The sequence below is a fragment of the Geotrypetes seraphini genome, chromosome 16 (assembly GCF_902459505.1).
Source record: "Geotrypetes seraphini chromosome 16, aGeoSer1.1, whole genome shotgun sequence".
In the NCBI taxonomy this organism is placed as follows: domain Eukaryota; kingdom Metazoa; phylum Chordata; class Amphibia; order Gymnophiona; family Dermophiidae; genus Geotrypetes; species Geotrypetes seraphini.
The window spans coordinates 41,849,723-41,874,729 of NC_047099.1; the positions used below are offsets into that span (position 1 = coordinate 41,849,723).

Here is a 25,007-nt window from a genome sequence, read left to right on the forward strand (position 1 = left end):
GTCCATAAGCCAGAAGTGTGATTTTTTTTAAAAAAAATAATGATATTTCACAAAAAAAATCAATTTTTTGGCATCTGCAAGCCCTTTTTACCATAAAAATGTCGTCAAAACCACAAAAATTGGCCTACGATCCTTATGGTCCTGAAAGGGTTAAGTGCTATGAAAGTTAGCAGATGGTCACAAACTAGTGCTTTAACCATTCAGCAGCTGTTTCTGGCTGGTTAAATCATTTTGAATATGACCAGCAGATGTGTACAGGATAGACTGGAAGGTGATCTACTTCTAAGATCCCAATGCTAATGTATAGTACAGGGATACTCATAAATAAGAACTTGTGGTCCAAATCATACAATAATATCATAAACTCACCTACTATAATTATGTTATCACGCAACAGGGGGGTTATTCAAATTATTATCTTCTCTTTTATTAAATAGGGAAAAAAGCCTCCGAGCAGAGCCAATTAACCCCTGAGTGATATTGCACTTAGCTCACAATGCAGTCATCGGCAAAAAACCTTTATTATATTCTTTTTTTCTTTTATTGCTTAAATATTTCATAATTATAAATCTACACTTACTGTGACCTGTGCATATTTTTATTATTATTTTAAAAAATCCCTTAATTATCAAATTTATTATACTGCCCACTCGAACCTTCTAGGCGGTGTACAAAAATGCCTTAACAATATATCAATTAAAATATAATGTAGTCTAAAACAAACCAAGGGAAAAAATGATTTAAGGACACAGACAAACAGGGACAGAAGGGAAGAAGGGATTAGAACTACAATTGTTAGAAAGAAAAGAAGACACTTAAAGAGAAGAACAAAAGGTTGGGGAAATGAAAATGGAAATGTTACTTAAAACTAAGTCGTCCTGAAAAGGACAGTTTAGGTTACAAAAGCATCGCGGAAAAGGAATGTCTTTAGCATTACCTTAAATTTGATCGGTGTTGGATTTTCCCGGAAGTAGTTGCATATAGTGTTCCAGAGAAAAGGAGCATTAAATAAGGAAACAGCAGTTCAACCTCTATCCATAGATTTTAATGGAGAAAAAAATGCAACTTAGTGCTAGGAGGAAGGGTTGATGGGGAATGGTTCCAGATATGTAGAAGCATTATGTGCTGACACAGGGCTCTGTGTGACATTTGGAAAGTCTAAGCTGTGCAGTACCCTTTCTCCTGCATGGTATGGCTGATGGAGTCGGAAGCCAGGAGTCTGCAGGAACATAGGGAAAGGGGACTTGTAGACTGCCTTTTTGTGGCTTTGGCACTGGAGGATTAAGTGACTTGCCCAGGGTCACAGGGAGCAACATCAGGATTTGATCTCGCAACCTCTGGGTACAGAGGCAGCAGCTCAACCAGTGAGTCACACCTTCCCCATAGGAAAGAGTAAACCAAGAGCTAGGGAAGGGGACATAACAGTGGGCACTGGGGACTTGGGAGGGAGTGGAAATGATCAAGTGCAATTGGGTGGAAGTGAAAGTACACAAAGGGTGTAACAGAAGAGGAGCATCACGGACAAGCAGGGTCACCCTTCATATCGCATGTAAGTGAAACAGCTGATTGATTTTGGTTCTTGTCTTTTATTTCAATATCATTTACATTGGTTTACATGCATTACTTGAAGTGACACATTAACTGCTTGCTTCTTTGTGAAAAGCAGAGTAAGAGAATATTACCTTCATGGAGCCTAAAAGGTTTATCTTCCAATGTGTCCCAAGAAAAAAAAAGGTGGAAGCTGCTGCTCTTGGCTGGTTTGAACGTAGGCGGAGCAGAAAGAGCTTAGCTAGTGCTTGAGCTTCTGCTGCTAAAGGTGTGGATGCAGCTGGGAGTGGCAAGGTGCATCTGTTTGGCTACAAGAAAAGTGAGTCCTGGCAATGAGCCATCACTGGATGTTATAAAACTTTTAACAGTCCCAGAATATCTAGCTGAGTGCACACGGGGCTATATATCCCAAAAGGTGAAAAAAAAGCACCACGTTTGAGAAGTGTGCCACAAAGGCCCTGTTTATCAGTATGGGTCGCTATGCTTCGAGGGACCTGCAGCAGCCCTGGAAAGGCTCAAGGGATGGTTCTTCACTAATCGCTGTGCCTTAAGAAGGAAGGGAAAAAATGACTATTGGGGTTTAAAAAAACAAAAAAGAGGAGCTGGCATATTTTACAGTGCTGAAAATGGTTCATATATGGTTACAGAAATATTTTACATGAATAAAACATAACTGTACCCCCGATCCTCTGCTGGAGGATCAGATAATGCTTTTTTTCTACATGACGGGAACTTTAAAACTAGTGTGTGGCCTTAAACGTAAAACTCTTGTGTAGTTTGTAAGAGTAAACCAATAGTCACAGCTGTGGTTTTGCTCACCTGTGCATCGGTTCTGTCTCCGGCTGGCTCATTTATTTACAGGGGGGGATGGGACTTGATATACCACTTTTTCTGTGTTTTAGACAGGTCCTTCTTTTGTACCTGGGGCAATGAAGCGTAAAGTGACTTGCCCAGAGTCACATGGAGCTGCAGTGAGAATCGAACTCGCAACCTCAGGGGGTGGAGGCAGCTGCTCTAACCACTACAGATATTCCCAGCAGAGCTTTGAAAACCCATACTCGGAAGGTATGTGTCATGATGCCCAGAAAATAGGAAATCGAGCAACGTCTCATTGCAGACCCTGGCTGTAGCTTTGCGCCTGACCAGCTCCATACTTAATGTCTTTTAGGGAGTGGGAGCTTCCTTGGCATAGAGCACTTAGCAATTCTCTCATAAATGTTGTCAGGAATTTCTGAACCGGATCGTGTGCCTGTTTCCCTAGCGTAGACAGGGTCATCAAACTGTGCAGCCGAAGGTACCTGCGTCTGGGGGGAGGAACAGAAAACAAGATTTGATTAGAGATGGATGTTGTCCCAGCTGTAACACTCTTTGTTACTCAATGTTAGGCCTTCCTGTAAAGCCTTTTAGTGCCCTAAGTTATTAGATGCCCACCCTACCTGAGACTAGCCCTACCAGGGTACGTCCTTGTTCAGATTTGTACTGCCTCCACTGCGTGCAAATATCTCATGAATATTCATTGCGCATGTCCTGGAACCCCCAGGACGGTTGTGAAAACCACCGGTTTACAATTCAAAGATACCTGAGGCACATGAACCTCCAGATTCTGCTTTGGTTGCTGAAATTTGGGTGTGATCCAGAGATCCGCATGTAAACTAGTTAATAGCTGTTAAAATTATTGGCACTGATTTTGACTTGCATGCGTTCTGCCTATGTGCTGTTCTCTAATGCTACATGCCCAAATTCTTGTATGCAACCCCAAAAGGTCCGTGGAGAGTCAGAGGTGTTCTAAAAATTTAGGCCTAGAGTTCCGGGATTATGTGCCCAACTTGCACACCAGAATTCAGCAGGCGTAAGTCCTTATGCACAGTGGCGTAGCGAGGGTGGGAGGTGCCTCAGCACCCTGAAGTTGTGGGTTCAAACCCACGCTGCTTCTTGTGACCGTGGGCAAGTCCCTTAATCCCCCCATTGCCCCAGGTACATTAGAGAGATTGTGAGCCCACCACGACAGACAGGGAAAAATGCTTGAGTGCCTGAATAAATTCATGGAAACCATTCTGAGCTCCCTTGGTAGAATGGTATAGAAAATTGAATGAATAAATAGTGTGAAGAGTTTAAGCCTCTATTAACCAGAGCTGGTATTGTGACATCATAATGCCTCATTCCACCAATAAGAGCCAACCTCATCAGTGATGTCACAATGGCTGGATTGTCCTAGACTTGACTCATTTTTACTACATGTTGATTTCTAGAGTGGCGCAGTGCTTAAAGCTACAGGTTCAAACCCACGCTGCTCCTTGTGACCCTGGGCAAGTCACTTAACCCCCCCCCCCCCCCATTGCCCCAGGTACAGTAGATTGTGAGCCCGACAGGATAGTCAGTACCTGAATAAATTCAAGTAAACCGTTCTGAGCTCCCCTGGGAGCATGATATAGAAAATTGAATAAATAAATAAAGTAGCCCTCCACCCCCACCACTATTACCACACCCCCATGTCACACTTGTGCCCTCCCCATGCCCATACCTCTTTAAATCTTTGCTAGCATGAGCAGCTTCCCCGGCCTGCTGCTCGCACTGGCTTTCCCCTCTGACATCACTTCCTTGCCCTGCAACCCGGACATGATTTCAGAGGGAGCCAGGCTGGTGTGAGCACCAGGCTAGAGTAGTTGCTCGCGCTGGCAAAGATTTTAAAGAGGTGGGGGGAAGGGAGGGTGCGAGCGTGGCATGGAGGGGGTGGAAAGGTGCTGGCACCCCCACCAAGACAGTCCGCCCTCTCTTACTACGCTACTGCTTATGTCCACAGTTGGGCAAAAGAGTTGGCGCTAGCTTAGGGTTACTAGATATCCGGATTTCCCTGGGCATGTCCTGGTCGAGGACTCTCTAGGTATCTGGATGAGTTTTCCAAAGCCAGCAGTTTATGTTCCGGGCTGCGCCTGAAGAGGGCATGCATGCAACATCATCGCGTCACATCCACGCCTTCCAAACGCAGCCCCAGCGAGATGAGGTTTGTGTGGGGCACGGGGCTGTGGGTGGAACAAGGTGGGGGCAACACATTTTTTTAAATAAAAAAACTGGTCAGCCTATGCTACGTGCTGTTCTGTGAAGGGTGTCCTTCAGGAATTCAGCATGGATTTTCCCAGTGCACCATTTCTAAGGACACATGGAGTGTCAGTGGCAGGGAAGAGGAGGACCGAGAAGCACTGTCCTTAGCATCGCAAACTCCCCCCTACCTGCAGACCTGAAACCAGGCTCTGGCCAAGCGATACTTCTGTGGCAGATGGATCCAGGGACAAGCCTGGCGGAAGTGTCGAGTCTCCATTTGGAATATGCCTGGGTGCGGGTACAGGTAAAGGCGTGGTGAGGCTTGCCCTTGTCTCTTCTGGCAATGACGGGTCTGCGATCTCCAGGTGTCTTATGTCCACCTCGGAATATATGTTTTCTGAGGCAGTAGACATGATAGAGCCACGCCCCATGGCATAAAAGTCAATGGGTGGTTCATGGGGCAGGTGATAGACGTGTGTCTCCTGTGGCTTGCTCTCCGTGGGCTCAGCGTAGGTATGAAATTTCATGAGAAGGGTGTACTTGTCAGATGGCTCCAAACAGTTGGCTGCTCTGGTCTTATTGACCTGTGTATAGTCCACAGCAGCGATTTCCCTCTGTAAAGTGCTGCTTGAACCATGTGCGGCTGAGACAGGCCCGATGTTTCCCGATACTGGAGGTATACAGTTAGGAGCCTGAGAGAAAGAGGCTAAGATTAGAAAGTGGTTTATACAGTGTTATTAAAGGGTTTTAGATTGTTGGAGTATTGAGCTAGTCTGAATTTTACTGTATTCTAAGCTTGTTTATGTTCTCTTCTGCTGGAACAGGGGCTGGCACAGTGACGAGCATGGCATGTGCCCGAATTTAATTCTCAGATCAAATATTCCACTTATCAGCCTGGCTGGGAATGCTGTACAGACACAATGTTCACAGTGCTTGCAGGGTGAGGGGGGAAAAGGCAGGGAATCTCAAACATTAGTCAGCGGTGACACCTAGTGGCTGGTGTGGAAATCCACAATGGCAGGGCTCCTGATGTAAGGCCCCTTGCAGAACTGTCTGGCCTGTTAATTGGGAGGAAAAAACCCCAAACTAGGTGCTGTAGCCCAGCAACAGCTGGCTCTGATTAAGCTAAGCTCACAAAGGTCCAAGAGGAAATGTCTGGGCAGAACCCCAAATCAATCAAAGGCTACATTTTGCAGTGGGGCCATTCCAAAGCCAGTGCAGTCTGTTTCAGAACTACTGGAACTGTCTTAAATTAAAAAATTAAGTACAGTACTTGGTCAAAAAAATGAAATCCATTTCAGAGCTGCAAAGAGACACAGTTTCTGGAGATAGACTTTACTGCAGTCCTGGTTTTAGAACATGTTCCAGTGCATTGTGGGGTTTTTAGGTCCTATTTCTCACTCCTTCCTGCCCATACATGTTAGGTCCCAGAATGGATGAGAGGAGAGAGGGGTGGGGATGGCTGAAAATCTCCCTTAAAAAAAACAGGATCATGTACTATACTCGTAGATTAATGATTACATGTACAAGAGTGGTTTAAAAAGTTTGGTAAAAAAGCAAGTTCAAGAACGTGTTCTCCATCGAGGGTTATGCACTCAGTCCAGCGAGTTTCCAGTTTTTTTCATATCAACTCACTGCGCTAAGTGTATGGCCCTCAGTAGAGACTACGTTGGTGAACTTGCTTTTTTTTTAATGTTCAAACATTTTATTAAAGGAATAGAGTAAAAATACATATAAATTAAACAGAAAGATATTCTTTACAAATAATAAATAATTCACAAATGTTAAAATTTTAATCCATATATCATATAAAATTCTGTCATTCCTTCAAACATTTTATATAATAAACCATAATCCCCCCATTTCCTCCCTTCTATCTCATAATGAAAGCTGACAAAAATAAAGAACTGGAAATGGGGTGTTTTTTTTAACCAAACTTTTCAAACCACCCTTGTAAGTGTGAAATTACTGAATGCACTTCACTATAAATGCATAACCTCTGAATACTGAGGGTTGTCGATCTGGGAATTATTTGTGGATGTACACTTTCCATCATGTGACAGTCGGGTTTTCAGGATCTCCGCAATAAATATTCATGAGAAAGATTTGCCTGCAGTGGAATCTCATGGATATTCATTGCGGAGATCCTGAAAATGTGACTGGTTAGGTTTGGAAACCACTGCTTTAAAGTGAATAAGGATTCCTTACTGCTGTCATCCGCAAACATAGCCTCCCCCCCCCCCCCCTCCTCCGGTTTACCTCCTGGTGCATGAAGGATTTTGTCCTCTCAAGGGGTTGTGCCTCCAGACACAGAGAAAAGCTTGGCTGCAGAGGGGCTTTGGAGGGATGGTCCTTGTTGGCAGGAGGGTTATTGCTCTGTGTGGTCGGAATCTCTTTGTCGCTTAGCAGGATTTCAGCTCGGACTGGAAGTGTAGAACTCTAAAAGACAGAAGCAGTGACCCATTTGACACCAAACAGCTTCTATGCAGTCGGCATTATCAAATTGAAACGCTTCTTTTGAAGCAACCCCTTTCCTCTCTTCCCTCCCGCTCATGATTTTATTTTCTCATTGTATTTAATCTCTCACCCTTCCCACTTTTTCCCTTTGGTACCAGTAAGTCTACATGTTTTGTCGCCCTCCTCTATTTTTATTTTAACTTTTATTTTAATAATATTTGATAATTGTAAACCATTTAGGTATGTTTTGATAAACTGTATATCAAAGATTAAACAAACTATGCATGTGGCGACACGGAGCCACGGATCAGGGATCACGGCTGCACAGAGTTTCAACTGCGCATGTGCACTAAGGGTTTTATTATAGAAGATAAACATTCATATATAACATTCATGTATAAAGGTTGCCCACTCCTGAAGATCTCTTCCTGCTGCCTTTGCTGCTCATCACTGGCAAACCAAAGTGGTCTCCTGGCTTACCTGTGCTCCCTCCCACAGCATCTAACCAACAGAAGATCTCTCCAACATTGTTCACAGGTCGTACAGATTCTCCTGCTTCCTACCTTGCTGCACACTGTTGTCAGAAATTCATCGAAAGGTGGAATGGGCAGAGTGTGGTAATGTTGAAGGAGGTCCTGGAGTAGGTTGTGAGCACTCTGCTCTCCCAGAATCACATACCGTTCATCCTGCAGCTGATTCAAGACAAAATGACGGCAGCGTTCTGTGCCCCTGCAATTGGTAGGGGAAGAATGTGGTTACATGAGGACAGAGAGAGAGGGGAGAGTGGGGGAGGAATAGCTGGAGAGAGGGGGAAAGCATAGTTGAGTATGAGGGAGGGAACAGTTGGAAAGGGGGAGAGAGTGGTGATATGAGGGGGAGGGTGGAGAGTGTGGTTATATGGGGAAAGGATAGTTATATGGGGGAGGGATAACAGGAGAGAGTGGAAGAGCATGGTTAAATGGGCGAGTGATTATATGGAGGAAGTTGAGCAGGAAAGAGTGAGAGCAGTTACATGGGGAGAGGGATGGGGAAAGAGTGGTTATATGGGGAGGGGAAGAGAGCAGTTTTACGGAGGGAAGGAGAGCGAGAGAGAGAGTGGTTTTAGGGAGGAGGGAGAACAGGAGAGGCAAGAGTGTGATTATATGGGGGAGGAAGAGCAGGAGGGGGAGGGAGAGAGGGCAGGAGAAAGGAGGAAATGTGGATCCATAGCATGGCAGCAGGAGAGAGTGGGGAGACTGGTTAAACAGGGCACAGGCTATGATGACCGTAAGACCCTTCTAGGGTGCTCAGTTTACTCCTCAAGTTGACAGCTACATGATTCACGAAGGGATGAGACAGTGTGATTACAAGGTATGAAGGGTCCCCAGCAATGGGAAAGCTGTTACATGAATTGGGGGCTAAGAGAGGGAGCAGTGTTTTTACAAGGGGGGTGAAGAGATACAGTGCTGGGTCCAAGATGGGTGCAGTTTGCACAGTACCAGCCTCACCTGTATGAAAGGACAAACCCTACTCGACTTTCACAAAAGCGAACCAGGAAACACCCCAATGGCTTGTTCTTCAGCCTTTCCTCTGCCTCCCTGTGTGATGCGGGCAAAGAAAGCAGAGGACAATTAACTAGAAAACAGGATAAAGCAAAAGGAAGAGCAAAATTGGTTGAGTCTGGAGGTTGGACTATGGATGTGTGGACTGTTTCCTTACCACAGGGCCTCTTTTGGAGGGATTGGATTTATCCTTGCAGGACTTCTATTTGGAAGAACCGTCGTTGCAATCTTTAGGACTGAAGTATTTTCATATTGGATGGTGGGTGGAGATTTTTTGAGATCAATGACTACTAGTGTCTCTATTTGCACGATTCAATGCGCTCGATATTGTGGGGTTAATTTTCTGAGGTCTCTTTTTCTCCACTTTTTTGATTGTAATCTTCCTGTAGGGGGCTATGCCATATTTATGATTGTATTTAGGTTTTAAATCTCCTGTGCAAACTCTGGAAACTCCCCAGGGAACATGGGAACCAACCACTTTGTTCCTTCTCTGCCTGACCTTGGCTACCAGTGACTTCATATCTCACTGCCAGTATTTCCTGATGTATGAACAACAGGCAGGAAGTGTCAGCGGTGAGATTTGAAGGTGTCGACAGTTAGCAGGGTTGCAGAAGGGGAGGCGGGATCAAAATGCCCTACTTAAAAACGGTTCCCCCCCCCCCCCCCCCCCCGCAGCAACTCTGCTTCTGCTGAAGTGTAATCGCTTACATTAAGCAGACAAGGTACAAACCCAGGAAGTGTCTCTTTCCAAAGGCGCCTTTGCTAGGGTTGGTGAAGAAACCCCTAGTGTGGCTTTAGGCTTGATGATTCCTACAGCAAGCTATTATCCATTCAGTTATGTCTGACCTTTGGATATTTAGTTATTCATTTTGATTTATATCCCATCTTCCCAGAAAGCTAAGGCCAAGTTATAGGTGAGCATATACTGTACATAGTTTCAATAAACACAGGGGAGTCTATCTAAGAACATAAGAATTGCCGCTGCTGGGTCAGACCAGTCTGCTTACGCGGTGGCCCTCTGGTCAAAGGCCAGTGCCCTAACTGAGACTAGCCTTACCTGTGTACTTTCTGGTACTGTCTTGAATCCCTGGAGGGTGTTTCCCCTATGACAGACTCCGGAAGAGCGTTCCAGTTTTCTACCTCTCTCTGGGTGAAGAACTACTTCCTTACGGTCGTATGGAATCTATCCCCTTTTAACTTTAGAGAGTGCCCTCCTGTTCTCCCTACCTTGGAGAGGGTGAACAACCTGTCTTTTATCTACTTTGTCTTGAATCCCTGGAGGGTGTTTCCCCTATGACCGACTCCGGAAGAGCGTTCCAGTTTCCTACCTCTCTCTGGGTGAAGAAGAACTTCCTTACGGTCGTACGGAATCTATCCCCTTTTAACTTTAGAGAGCACATAGGGACATACCAAGGAATATTTTACACGTGCATGAAAGGGCACCGAAGAGCACAAGTTTACAGTGAGACCAGCGCATGTAAAATCTACATCAGCTTTTCTGAAGCAGCCTTGTCGCGAAAGGCGCCTAAACCCGCACAGCTGCCCAGTTCCAGCATAAGATAAGTTTCCTTCTTCAAATCTCGATTAAAAAAAAATTTTTTTTTCCAACAGCTGATGTTTTGCTTATGATACGAAGTTACAAAAAAAAAAAAAAAAAATGCTGTGACTGAAAAAAAAGAAGAGAAATAATTTTTCAGTAGTTGCCCCAACACCATGGAATGCCTTACCATCTCAACTCCGTCATGAAAAACAAATTGATAAATTTAAGGTTAGCCTATTTGGAGATGCTTTCAACTGCTCTTGGATTATTTCTCTTTACTCAACCAACCGCTTCTATGAAACGATCCTATCCCTAATGTTTTATCCTCTCCCTCCATTTTCTTTCAAACTCCTTTTTTTTTTTTCTTCTCTCTCTCTTTTTCTTTCTCCCTTTTCTAATTATGTAATTTTACCCCTCTCCTTCCCCTTTATCATCACTTTCAAGTTTGTCCCGTATAATCTTTTATCCCTATTTTTAACATTTTATTGTAAACCGGCTAGATACCAGTTCATGGTCGATATATTAAAAATTAATAAACTTGAAACCGCTGGGGCTGGGACCTAAAGTCTGGTCTCTTTAAAACCCTTTTTTTTTTCTGAGCACTTTTGAAGTTGATACAATGTATATAACTCTGACAATCAGGGACTTGTTTATTATGTTACTAAGTATCAACTTTTCCTTGGTGATAATCTAGCAACTCACGTCCCCAGTGAGTGTTGGTTTCACCATCAATCATATTTCGCCATAAACGGATCAAAAGAGAAATGCCTTAAATCCCTTTCTAAATTTAGTCAGGGCCCAGAACATAAATGTAGTCTTGAACAAGGTCACACTGTCTCCCTGTGACTCCAAGACCCTGTTGAGTTGAACTCAAGAAGCTGCACTCCCGTAACGTGTCTTCATTAACTATTGAAAAAGAAAAAAGACTTTTTTTCCACCTTCCTCTTTTTAAAGAATGTGTTTCTCGTGCTTTATTTGAAATTAAGCAAGCCTCAATCAGATCTTAACTGGAGCAAATGCTTTTTGAAGTCAGGAATCGAGCCGTGTTACAGGTGGAAACTTTTCTAAACCACAAACGGTTTCTTCCGGTGTGTCAGAGCAGATAAAAACTGTGTAACAGAAGCTACTAGCCGACCCTCTGATTCCCAGGGCATTTACGTGGTGGGGAATCAGGTCTGGACTGGATTGCATTGACTTATGGAGGAATAGAAGAATAGGCTTACTGGGTCATTCCAATGGTCCATCAAGTCCAGTATCCCGTTCTCACAGGCTACTGGGCTTGATGGACCTCAAACACTTTAATATCATTTAATATCATAAGTGTTTGAGGCTTGTGCAGTTAAGGCTGAGCTTACAGGAATGGGGCAGGGACAGGAAAAGAACTTGACGGGACGGGAAAATGAGTTCCTGCAAGGCGGGGAGAAATTTGTCCCCTGTCATTCTCTAATCACTACTGGTATTAGGAGGTATTGTAGCATTTTAGAAAACCAGGAGGAATGGCCTACCGTAGAGCTACTCAAACCTGTCACAGGGGTCCACAGGCCAGTTGTTTTTTTTCAGGATATGCCTGACATTTGCATGCTTGACACCTCCGTTATATGCAAATCTCTCTCATGCATATTCATTAGGGATATACTGAAAGCCTGATTGGTCTTAGATCCTTTTGTGTACCCCAAACCTACAGTCTTTCTCCAAAAGACAACTTATCGAATGGACTGTTCTTTGGAAAAACCTGGATAGACTTAGATGGGCATTTTCTTTCTTCTTTTTTTTTTTTTTAATAGACTTTATTGCATTTTTAAAATTAACAATAGAAGCACATAAACATATTTACAAGCAATATATGATATATGTATATCTATAAAGTGTTAACCAATTGTTAGTGTAGACCTTAGTCACTTCTCTCTAAATCACTAACTTTCCTCTGTACTCTTTTCAAATCTCTAATCTTGTAAAGCTATATGGTGCCTATTTACATATAGCGGCCCCATATATACTGTAAAGAGATTATTGATCTAATATTAACATATACTTCATTATAAAAGTTTATGTATATATATATTAATTCTTTTATTTTTATACTTTTTCATTTGTATGGACCTTCGGATATTGACTGGACCATAAATAATGCCCAGCAATCTTTTGTCTTCATCAGGCCACTTTATTGTTTATTTAATCAGAACTCTAGAGTTCTGATTAAATAAACTCTAGAGTTCTGATTAAATAAACAATAAAGTGGCCTGATGAAGACAAAAGATTGCTGGGCATTATTTATGGTCCAGTCAATATCCGAAGGTCCATACAAATGAAAAAGTGTAAAAATAAAGGAATTAATATATATATACATAAACTTATATAATGAAGTATATGTTAATATTAGATCAATAATCTATTTACAGTATATATGGGGCCGCTATATGTAAATAGGCACCATATAGCTTTACAAGATTAGAGATTTGAAAAGAGTACAGAGGAAAGTTAGTGATTTAGAGAGAAGTATCTATAAAGTGTGACACGGAGAGTCCTGTCATGCTGGAAGAAACCCTGCAGTGCTCTAGAACTAGCCCTAAACCCACTCCTAGAAGCAGGCAGATTAGGGAAACTGCCTAGCAGAATTTATCCCCAGTGAAAGGCAACCCAAAAGTGACCTGATTATACTTGCCTAGTTCTAGTGTAGGGAATGCTAAAAGCAAAGAACTACAAGGACCAGCATGCACCAGGCAGGTGATAGCAAAACCCACAAAGGGATTAGCTCCTGCAATCAGCAGGGAAGATATCCAGGCTCATTAGCAAAGCCCAGAGAACCACAGGTGTTTTGAGAGGCAATCAGCCCCATGCTAGAGATAAGGGTGTGGTCCCCAAGCCAAGGGGGGGGAGTTATAAACTGACCACATTGCTGAATCCTTGGTGAGAGGCAGACCTATGCAAGCCTGGGTTCAGAAGGCAGAAACCAGCACTTCTCAAAGCAAGCAGGTAGAAAACCTCAGCACTAAAGCCTCTAATCATGCTTCTGAAGATACTGAATATGATGAGAAAATGCCAGAAGAAATGTTAGTAGGGGATATTAAAAGGGAGTCTGAGGAATCAGGCATGTTTGAAGGCATGGTCACAGAGTAAAGTTTGAGGGAAGCAAAAGCTGTGTCTGATAATGTGGTGTTGCCTCATAAAACAAAGTGCCAGAACAATTAACTATTACTGCTTCTGATTTACCTAAAAGTAACAGAAGAGATGAGAATTCCATGCTCGGGGTGAGAAGGATAATTACACTCTAAGAATTGCTCCAGAAGCAAGCGGTTTGAAATGGCCAGATTTTTCTTGAACTTTAGTAGTGAATAAAGCATGGTGGGGGTAACAGGCTGTTTAGCTACTATTGAGAGGGTTTTCTTGTTTGAATGTTTTGGAGTTGCATTACAATATAAAACCAGAAAATAAAGTCATCTTAAAATTCACACTAAACGCCTGTACTGGACCTCTCTTATTTTGATGCAGACACCCCTCTACCTTCCATGCCTCAATCAACTGCTTGGCTGAGGCTTGGGTGACCCAGGTCAGGGCTTGGGCTACTCCAGTCCAGGTCTTACTCAGTCACAATAGATAGTTACATAAATATACAGTCAAGCTGCATTTTCTATAATACATCTGTCTGGCTTTTGACATTTCCCAGAAGACATCTAAATGTCGGGATAGGGAAATGTCCATTTTTTAAACTGCTAGACATCCAAACTTTTTTAATGACTTATTTAGATGTCTTGGCCCTTAGGATGTCTAACTTTGTTGTCTATATTTAAATACAAAAATGTTCAAATTCAAAACATCCACATCAAGTCCATTTGGACATGGGAGGGACCAGCATCTTCTCGGACTAGCCACACAGACATGCCAGCAGAGCAGTGGGGCATCCCAGAAGGCACTGCTGTGAACTTCACCTAAGGGTGCCAGGTACACATCTCATCATAACTCCTGTACACTATATGGTGAGTCTTCCAACCCTCCTCCCCCACAAACCTACTTTGCCCACCTGTCTACCACCCCAATAGCCCTTATGGCTGCAGATGTCACCAATATGGCAGTAAAGTAGGTTTTGGGTGGGTTTTGATGGGCTCATCCTTTCCACCATAAATGTAATGGGTAGTGTGGGATAGAGTCCCGGATCCCCCTCTCTGTGGCTACTCCAGACACCCGCTTGCTCTTGTACTAGGATGTCCCATAATATCTGCATATGTCTTTCACATCTTTGGGGAATGGGAGGGGGCCAGTGACCACTGGGGGAGTGTGGGTGGCCATGCTTCCATCCCTCCAGTGGTCATCTGGTCAGTTCAGATACCTTTTTGGCACTTATATGCTTTGAAAACAGGTCTATCTCTCTAGCCATATTGAATTGTAGTTCTGCCCTATTTTTTACCTACTGTCTTGGTTGGTCTGTAAGTCTGTTGGTCTTAACTATTGTTTTAAAATTTTTAAATGTTATGTTTTTTTTTGGGGGGGGGTTTCAATGTTGTAACTCGCTTAGTAAAAATTAAATTAAGTGACTCATCAAATTAAAATAAACTTGAAACTTGAACTTGGGGTGCATCATATTTGTTTCTCCAGGTTCATAGCTACTCCTGGTTTTGTGTCCTTCGAATTTATGGACTCAATTCCCCCCTCCCCCTCTCTTTGGAGCAGCTGGAACTTACGGTTCCTTAAATTAAATACAAACGGATCTGGCTTAGCTTGGCCAGTGGAAATCTTGTCGCCTTACCTCCTGCTGATGAAGCCATGGAACCAGTCTGGCAGTTCACCCTGATGGATGATTCTAGGTGCTTGGGTCAGCTGGAACCACTGCTCGGTCTGTGCTCTGAAGGCCTCCTGTAGCTCTCCTAGGATTGAAATCGATGATGCCCCCTTTGGTGGGTCCTCCCGCACGGGGAGCAGACTCGGGGTGCCAGCACTAACCCACGAGGGCATGAGGCCAAGCTGGGCAAAGGAAGATTAAATGGAGTCAGATGCTCCTCAGGGATGTAAGGATATATTACCAATTCTCACCAACAAGGCATATTTATCAACTTTTAAGAAATCGGATACAAATTCTCAGGACTTTACAGATAGGCATGGGATAAAATGAGAAGGGAGGTGGATAAAGTGAGAGGTAACAATACTTTAACAGATAAGAAACCAGAAGGAGACAGATGAGATACAAAAGCGTAGATGGGAAGCACAGATGAAGGTAGCTAAACGCAAGGGCCTAGTTACCCCTAAGCAGTGTCTAAGTCCTTCAGCTACACTGGAACTTAGTGCCCAGCATTGTCTCGGTTGTACAACCCAGAGACCACAGCTTCACAGGGAGAACATCTTTAAACCTACAAGAGACTTTTCCATGCTGTGGACTTTCCCGACAAAATTGAAATTGGTGAACCGCCCTGTTCCCAATCGGGTCAGTGGACCCACTATTTACAGAGTCACACTGCAGACTTCAGAGCCTACCCTGAAGAAAGGATGGCGCTTGCAGGAACGGGGCCGGGACAGGAAAAGAACTTGCAGAGATGGGACGGGGAAAAATTTGTCCCCATGTCATTCTTTGATAACATAACAACATAGTAAATGGATGGGCCGTTCAGTCCGCTCACCAAGGTAGCCAGAATTGCATCTGTCGCACCGTGAAAATTCCACTGTGTCATGATTAAACTCTGGCATCATAGGCAAGGCAATTCATGGTCACTGATTCCACAGATTTGTTTACTGAATATTACTTTCTCTGGGCTCTCTGCAGAGTTAGCTCCTGGGCCACTATCTATCTATCTATTGGTTGGAAGAGCCTTACCCTTGTGGTTTGGGGAGCCGATTGGTTGGCTGGAGAGCCATGAGAGTCTGCCATCAAGGTTTCTGATTGGTTTGAAGGGCTGATCTCATTGCTGAGATGCTGCAGCTGCCTCCGGATTGGTTGGTTTTTGTTCTTCTTGCTGATGTCATTGGGTTTGGATGTCTTGGAGAGAGGACTGAGGGAGGAACCCAGCTGGAGATCCTTCCCTGCAAGAGTCAGAAGAGGGCAAGGTGTTCAAGTAACTCCATGGATCCAGTCCCAGTTTCACCCCCCCACAAACATGCCTAGAGGTATAGATCTGCTTACAAATGAGCTGAAAAACCAGGATTGACATGACCTTTGCTCAGTGATATGGAGTAGACGTGGGGGGACAAAATTGTCCCCAACCCCGCGGGAGCTCATTTTCCCGTGCCATCCCCATGATTTCTTTTCCTGTTCCTGCCCCATTCCTGCAAGCTCTGTCCTCATCTGTACAAGCCTCAAACACTTTTTGAGGCTTTTGCAGTTAAGGCAGAGCTTGCAGGGACAGTGCCAAAACTCATGGGGACGGGATGGTGAAATTGAGTTCCTGTGGGGAGGGGGGACACTGGGACGAGGTCTGTTCAAAAAAGTTCCAGGACCGATTTTATAAAAATTTATTAAAAATCTTACAACTTATTCCACTGGGTCTCCTTGCCTATGTATACACTTTTCACAACATTGTTTCCACTTCTGGAAACAGCCCTTAAACTCATCTTCAGGGATCGCCATAAGTTACTGCATCAAACAAGTCGAGAACATATACAGTGGTACGTAGAGAAACTAAAACCCCAAGAAATGCAACAGAGGCAAAACATCGCGAGTCCAGGAGTTGGTTCATCAACCCAGACTCGGCCAACAAGAAAGCACCTCACAGCAGGCAACAAAGGTACTGCTGGCTTCTGCAGTCTATATAAGTTGACTCTTTACAGTGGGGGATAGAGATCTAGATAAGGGGACCAGACTGACAAAAAGACTTTACTCCGGCTTCTAGAGACATGAACCGACAACAGATTCCCAAACCATGAAGAGGTGAAAGATAGTGGGTGGGGAGTCCTGCAACCAATGATTTAGAATGCATTTCTTCCCCAGGACGGAGAACCTACGTTACAGGTAAGTAACTACACTTTACTGAGGAGCAAATTATCTCCAGCAGAAATAACCCCTGGCCAGAAAAATAATCCTCTCAAAGTGACATGGAAGGGCATAGCCAACTAGGGATTGGAGATGCATAGGTACTTCTAACCAAACGGCACTGATCTTCGGACAGGACCATAGGCTATGTGTTAGGGAGTTGTATTTAGGTGTAGGGGTGCTCTCAAAGTGAAAAGCCTGCTTCTGGCACACATATCCCCTATGAATAACTCTAAATTCGGCATAGCCTATTTTTAATTCAGATGTTCAACAGCCTCCCTGAGCCGTAGAGCGGCGTGAATTTTCTGATTCTCGGGCACTTGGTTCCAGGCAGGTGCGCAATTGATGGTGGCGCAGAGTACCCATCCACAACCTACAGAATACTTTACAGCTCTTAAACTCTCCCTCCCTGAAGTGCCTGGGGTCTCCCACATTCCCCTTTGCTCACCTTGGCTGGGCTCAGGTGCGACGTCCATGTGTGAGATGCAGCCTGGAGAAAAGTGGCATCCAGAGCGAGAAGTAAAACCTTGCGGCCGTGTCTCAAAAGAGTAAATCTGATGTAAAAGGAACTAAAAAAAAAAAAAAAAAAAAATCACTTTTCTCTCTTGCTTCCTGTCTTTCACTTCACACCCTCTCTTTCTCTTTTCCTCTCCACATTTTCTTCATCTTTCCCTTCCCTCTTTTTCTCTGGTCCTACCTCTGTCTTATCCCTCGCCTTCTCAGTTTCTAATATTCTTTCTTGATCTTTCTTGAACATGGCAGGAAGTGCTCGCAACCCACAGTTCCCATCCCACAGAGACAGAAAGCCCTAACCTGAAGAAAGTGTGAAGGTGCCCTGCTTTGGGGGCCACGTCATGGAAAGAGAGCACAGCCTGCGGGTTCTGCAATCTGCAAGTCAGCAGACAAGAGCAGAGAAAGAAAATGCCAGCGCAACTTCCATCCCCAAACCCAGCTCCACCAGGGCCTCTGTACACAGAGTCCTTTTTAGGTTATCAGAGGTTCCAGAGTTTAGCCCCAGAGCTTTTGGCTTGGGATGGGCTCATTGGTGGGGTTTGGGGGCACTGTGAAATGCATATGCTGCTGTACATAATGCCATATTTTATTAGGATTTATTTAAAAGCAGTCCCCGGGGTTAAGAACGAGTTACATTTTTAAAGCTGCTGTTAAGTCGGAACTTGTAGATTACCTCTTTTCCCAGCTAACAAAAGGGCCAACTGTCCCTACCGGTGTTCCCTCTAAAGGTACAGCATTTACAACCACACACTGTTCTTAATGTGGCCATGCATCATTCCAGAATCTTCTGCAGGAGAAATGTAGGAGCCTATGCCACTGGAAATACTGCTCAGTGAAATCAAAACGAAGCTGCGTTCTTAAGTACAAGTCGTACTTAAGTCGGGTGTCTGTAACTCGGGGACTGCCTGTACTGCTTTTTTGAAGAAATTCACCCAAGTTGGTGTACAATCAGAATAAGCCACACATGGGCAATAATTACAGCAGTGAAAACATTGAAATAAGAGAACACACTATAGCATGGTGCGCTATTTACAATTGCAATTGTGGATATCAAATGAAGCGCACATAATTAAGCCATCAATAACATTAGAAATAAGTTCAACCGTCTCTTTGTCCCAGGGTTATGCAGTATTTTTCCACTTGTTCTTTTGTGGGAAGCCTTTTTTTTTTTTCCTTCAGCTTTGGAAAATGCCCTCTGTGGGTGAAAGATACCAGTTACAAGCAAATGTTTGTGTAGCTGTGTGAGGATGGGGTGGCATAGGGGTGAAAGCTGGGCACAGCACCAAGCTGGGAATGGCAGTTCAGCTTGCAACCACCGGAGGGGGCTCTTGTGCTACTTTGAGTTGACAGGTACTATATACTAGAGAATGACATGGTGACAAAATTCATCACCGTTCCCGTCCCCGCGGATAACCGCAGGAAATAATCCCATGTCATTTTCTAGTGTCTATTTCAATCTCAATCCTTCTATACCAGCATTCTTCAAAGCAAAGCTTGAGGGTCAGTGGTTGTGGCCATTCATACTCTGATTCTTCCCTCTCTCCTTAAAGAATGACATGAAGATGGTTTCCCGCGGTTATCCACGGGGACGGGAACGATGATGAATTTTGTCACCGTGTCATTCTCTACTATATACCATGTTTCACTGAAAATAAGACCTATCCCAAAAATAAGCCTAGCATGATTTTTTTTTTTAAATTTAAATTTTTATTGTCTAGCATGATTTTTAAAGATGCTCCTAATATAAACCCTACCCCATAAATAAGCCCTAGTCAAGATTGATTCCCGAAGCCCCTCCCAAAATTTCCCTGACACTACTGCTGCCTGATTCGCTGGCAGCAGTGCTTTCTTCCCCCCTCCCCATGTGCAGCATATTTCCTCCCCTCCCCCTGTGCGGCAGATCCTGCCGACCATCCCACCGTGAGACTGACATACCTGTGCTCCGAGGCCTCCACAAACAGCAGCGGCGGCAGCACTCCGAACGGGCTGCTTCGTGGTCTTCCCTCTGCCACGTCACTGTCTTAGATTCAGGAAAATGGGGTAGGAGGTGGTTGGAGGGAGGGCAGTGTCCAGGGTGGTCCTTGTCCCTCCATCCCCTTTCCTGCTCATCAGTTTTTTCCTTTTGCTGCTTTGTCTCACGTAATTTTTATTGGTTGACAATTTTACATGTGTTGCCAAAGGGATAACAAAAAGCAGAAGGTGATAATTTACCAAATAACAGTAAAAGTACGGAGAACTCATTAAGAACAATTCCAGGCATAGGAGTGCTGCGGGTGCTTGAGTGCCCCCAAAATTGAGCAAACTCCTTGACTGTAGCCAATAGCAGTCCCCAACAATCTTGGAAAAATTGACTCCTGTGATTCTGGTCACATTTCTTGCCTGGTGCCAGGATACAACAGATACTGCTGCTCTTTCCCCCCACATTCAAAGTGGTTTACTTCAAGCATTTTCCCTCTCTGCCCCAGAGGCCTCACAATCTATCTAACGTACCTGGAGCAGGGAAGGATTAAGTGACTTGCCCAGGGTTACAGGTAAGGATTAGAGAAAGACCCGGGGGACACATTTCCCCCCATCCCTGCGGGAACTCATTTTCCCGTCTTGTCCCGGTGGATTCTTTTCCTGTCCCTGCCCCATTCTTGCAAGCTCTGTCCTCTTTTTTTTCCAGATGCATAATTTGAACTCGCAACCTTAGGGGCTGGGGCTGTAGTTCGAACCACTGCCACCCAGTTTTCCTGCTCTTTTAAATTTGGGAAATTTGCATCTCTGCTATCTTTCTCTTATGCACAGCGTAATTGAAAGCACATTTCTGTTTCTCTTTTGCCAGCATTGCATCAGAGTCTGGCTTCTTGGGGTTTCCAATTCAGTTTTGGCCTGTACATTTCTATTTCTAGGCTGTGATCACTTATTCTGTATTTGGGAAGGGTCTGTCTGATTTGCCCGTGTGACCAAGGTCAGGCATTTTGCTAGTCGGTAGTTTCTGTGCAGGAGTCTGTAGCAGTCCAGGGAACCTTCCACTAGAAGGTGAATCGCATCCTTCAGTTGTTGTCACAAGGATCAATTGCCCCCCCCCCCCACCCGAAAGGCTGCAAACCCTAACAAGGCCTCATCCCAAAAATTTTTCTCCTCTCAAAGTGTGATGTGTCTTCTCCTCTCCTTCCTTCCTCCCCTTTTACCATATGGCTCCAGAAAAAGGAGGACAGATCTGACATCTGGGTTTTACTCTCATTGCTTTCAGTGGAAGTAACACCCGGATGTCTCAATCCATCCTCCTTTTTCTGGAGCCATATGGTAACCCCTTTCCATTCCTTCTTCATTATCCTCCCCTCCTCTTCAGCCTTGCCTCTCTTCTCCTCCCTGCCTTTTATTCCATTTAAGGACTGGTTTCTTGGTCTGTCTGTAAGACTCGGACTGTCCAAGCAGAGGGGCTGGGGGTTGGGAGATGACTTGTGCTACCCAGTTGCAAGCAACAAGAAATGAATTTATTGGATGGATGTGTGTGTGTGTGCAGTTCCTGAATCGGTATGACAGTTCTCGTGCATTGTGTGTGCTTTTCTCCTATTTGTGTAAATGTGTCTACAGAAAAGATTTGAATCAAAAAATTGATTCTAGGGCCCCCTTATCCCCCAGCGCAACTGAACAGTCGGATCCTATCCCTGATTTTGCTCACATTGGTTTTGTCAAGATTTTTTCTGTTGCAAAAGTCTTTATTGAAAATTAGAACTACAAGTCCCTGCATGCATTGGGGCACAACCAGGACTAGCTCAGCTTGACCTGGGATGAGGTTGTAGCTTCATCTGTTCTCCAATGTGGTTCCCAGCTCATACTGGAATTTCTTGGCCTTCCTCCGCCTGAATTTTCCCATCAGACAATGAAGGTGCCCCACCCAGATCCGGAATAACCAGATTGGGAACTGTGACACCTCGCATGCATGCAGCTGCCCTGCCTAGGCCCCACCCTAAGGCCTAAACTGAAGGCCTTGGCCTCTCCCTAGATGCTTTCTTATATCCTGGGATCCCCATGCTTTCCCTCCATCCTAGTTTCAGATTCCTTCGCAACAGGGGGAGTAAAGGGTGGGTCCCCTGTCCAAGAGTCCAAGGACACCCGAGGGTTGCCAGTTAACGCCAGATTTTAAGCATAGGTTGAGCCATTTTTTGTTTTATTTCAATGGCTGCCCAAAGAGCAGCGCAGCAGGTACAGTTCAGGGGTGAAGGACTTCTGTTAATGGAACAGGAGTGGCACTTGGGTGTGATCACATATGATGATCTCAAGGTAAACAAACAAATAGAAAAAGCAATGGTGAAAGGCAGGAGGAGTTGAATGCATTTGGAGCAGTGGCTGATGAATGCCTCAGTTAGAGTCCTGGAAGAGGCTGGCCAAATTTTGGCTTTGATTTTTGCGCCACTGAAATTCAGATTTGGCCTTGTTTCAGTTTTGGTTTTGGCTAAAAATGCCAGCCCCACCCCCTCATTATATGTGGAGCTCCCACTGCACCACTCTGGAAATCATAATGTAGTGAAAGTGAGCCAAGTATAGGACAATCCAGCCATGGTGACATCACTGATGAGGTTGGCTTTTATTGGTGGAATGAGGCATTATGACATCACAATACTAGTTCTGGTTATCAGAGGCTGAAACTTTTCACACTATTTATTCAGTTTTTTATACTGTTCTCCCAAGTAGAGAATGACACGGGGACAAATTTTTTTCCCCATCCCCGCAGGAACTCATTTTCCCGTCCCGGTGAGTTCTTTTCATGTCCCTGCCCCATTCCTGTAAGCTCTGTCGTCATCTGCACAAGCCTCCAAACACTTTTTCACGGGAAGGATGTTGAATGCTTGGAATGGCCTCCTAGTGGAGGTGATGGAGACCAAGAGTGTATCTGAATTCCAGAAAGCTTGGAACAACTACATACGAGGTCTTACAATTAAATTTATGAACTTGCCTCCATGCTCTTACATTTGCAGCACTATACAAGCAACTCGGTAAGGTTTCATAACCTTATTTATCTCGCAGCTGTGCCGTGTCGACGTGTGGCATTCGTTATTGTTGTGTGCTGTCACAAGAATGTCAGAGCTTGAATTGGAGCAAGAAATAAACATTAGATTTCTTGTTAAACATGGCAAGAGTGGAAGTGAAATTGGGGACATGTTTGCCCAAGTTTATGGGGATAGTGCCTTGAAGAAAACGGCAGTGAACAAATGGATTAAATGTTTTTCTGAGGGGAGAGAAAGCGTCGCTGAAGAACGGTTAGGGTGGCCAGTAATAAGAAGAACTGACAAAAACATTGCAAAAATTAGTCAAATTGTGCATCAAATTCGTTAGCCGACTGAGAAGCATAGCAGACCGAGTCAACATCGATAGAGAAACAGTTAACTGAAAATCTTAGCATGAGAAAGATGTGTGCAAAAAATGGTTCCAAAGGAGCTCAACGATCAACAAAAGCAAAGGAGAGCTGAAGTTTGTCAAGACCTTTTGGAAAGGCAAGATGTTTTGGGCTGTGTTTTCACTAGTGATGAAACATGAGTGTACCCATTCGATCCTGAAACAAAGCGTCAAAGCGCACAATGGAAGTCAACCAATTCTCTATGACCCAAAAAGTTCTGCCACTCCAAATCAAGAGTCAAAACGTTGTTGCTAACCTTTTTTGATATCAGAGGGATTGTTCATTATGAATTTGTATCAACTGGACAAAGAGTTAACCAACTTTACCCTTCGGAAGTGCTGAAAAAGCTGCGTGAAAAAGTTAGATGAAACAACCTGAACTATTCGTCAATTCATGACTCTTGCATCACGACAATGCACTGTCTGTAAGAGTCTTTTTAGCCAATAAACAAATAACTGTACTGAAACACCCTCCCTACTCACTTGATCTGGCCCCTAATGACTTATCTTAATGAAAGATAAAGGAAACATTGAAAGGAAGACGTTTTGATGATGTTCAGGACATCAAGGTTAATTCTACGACAGCTTTGATGGGCATTCCAGAAAGAGTTCCAAAATTGCTTTGAAGGGTGGAGTAGGTGCTGGTGTTGGCCATAGTGATATTCAACAATGAGGTATGTAGCACTTTTTCTAGGCTGAGTTTGCGAATTTACCTCCTAGGATTTCTAGGGGAGAGGAAGGATGGTAGAGATCATTAGTTGATAGGGAAGGTCACTTTCTCCGTTTTGGTGTTGCCTCTCTTGTTAATGTTACCATGTTAAACACTATAGTTAGTGTGTAGGCCACATTGAGAGCAATTGGGTTTGCATTATTTAATTTATAACATTTTATTGAAGGAATCAAATAAGTATACAAAGAGATATTCATTACAATTAGATTCACAATAATAATAGTTCCATACATATTTCTATCATTCTTCCAAAATATATTTCCATATGACTGAATCCCTTCCCCCCCTCATTCTTTTCATGTTCAAACATTTTATTAAAGGAATAAAGTAAAAATACATATAAATTATACAGAAAGAAATTATTTACAAATAATAAATAATTTACAAATGTTAAAATTCAATCCATATATTATATATAATTCTATAATTCCTTCAAACATTTTATATAATGGGTTTGCATTATTTAACACGCATTAAATCACATTTGGCAGGTTAATGTACATTACTTAACCAGGTACTTAGACCATGGGGCTTCTGCTGTAGGAACCTTTGAGTTCAGATTTGAAAAAGTGAGGAATCGAATCCAAATAAAATTTTTTTAAAAATCCCAAACGCCTCAGGGTGTTTTTGAGGTACTTTTTCTATCAAATCTTAGAAAAATGAGGACAGCTGCAGTTACTACAGGCTCAGTCACCGAGTATGACAGGGCCGTGTTTAGAGGACCAGGTTTATTAATGATGGAGTACGTGTGCTGGCCTCACGTTGTCTGCATGGCTGAGAATGTGCAGCCGCTATTAATCACTGCTCCACTGCTTCCTAAAATAATCTCACCCTCCCACAGGAGACGACGTGATATCTTCCAGGCCTCATTAAGCACCCTTTCCTTCCAGGTAACATTCACATCCCCCCCCCCCCCCCCTGGGCATCAGAGTGCAGTGGCACTATTAATGCACTCGAATGAATGTATAGGTTACTACAAACTGCTTTCTGCAAGCATGGATCGTGGGTGTTATCAGTGCAGTGTGCACGCCTTTGGTAAGTCTGTCTGTCCTTTTCCGGTGTTATCGGTGCAGTGTGCACTTCTCCTTGGTAAGTCTGTCTGTCCTTTTCTGGTGTTATCGGTACAGTGTGCCCTACTTCGGTAAATCTACTTATTTCTATGGCGCTATTAAATCTTTGTGAACATATGGGGCATTCTGGTTGCCCTTGGTTTGAAGAACTGTAAATAAAGCAGGGCTTGGGAAGATTACACTGTGGCAGGGCGACCTCTGCCCGGAAAGTCCTTTTCCTCATCAGGTAAAGGAC

The 25,007-nt window shown here is 43.9% G+C and overlaps 2 protein-coding genes across 4 annotated transcripts in view; one reads left to right on the forward strand and one right to left on the reverse strand.

The window, feature by feature from the left end:
- Positions 1-1,325: 1,325 nt before the first annotated feature.
- SH2D2A (SH2 domain containing 2A) lies at positions 1,326-17,632 on the reverse strand. The gene is made up of 8 exons (XM_033924080.1): positions 17,526-17,632; positions 15,926-16,131; positions 14,867-15,081; positions 8,532-8,621; positions 7,608-7,773; positions 6,847-7,026; positions 4,776-5,279; positions 1,326-2,852 (listed from the first exon to the last, which is right to left on the reverse strand). Exons 1-8 carry the CDS (start codon positions 17,551-17,553, stop codon positions 2,703-2,705), a joined length of 1,539 nt encoding a protein of 512 aa, XP_033779971.1. The 5' UTR covers positions 17,554-17,632; the 3' UTR covers positions 1,326-2,702.
- The window catches only part of LOC117350105 (death-associated protein kinase 2-like), a 53,262-nt gene continuing 41,232 nt past the window's right edge, over positions 12,978-25,007 (forward strand). Inside the window, exon 1 of one of the 3 annotated variants that reach the window (XM_033924083.1) lies at positions 12,978-13,098. In XM_033924083.1, coding sequence (XP_033779974.1) covers positions 13,048-13,098 — 51 coding nt within the window. In that variant the 5' untranslated portion in view covers positions 12,978-13,047. The remainder of the gene's footprint in view (positions 13,099-25,007) is intronic. The other 2 variants (XM_033924081.1, XM_033924087.1) reach the window with 2 other exon arrangements.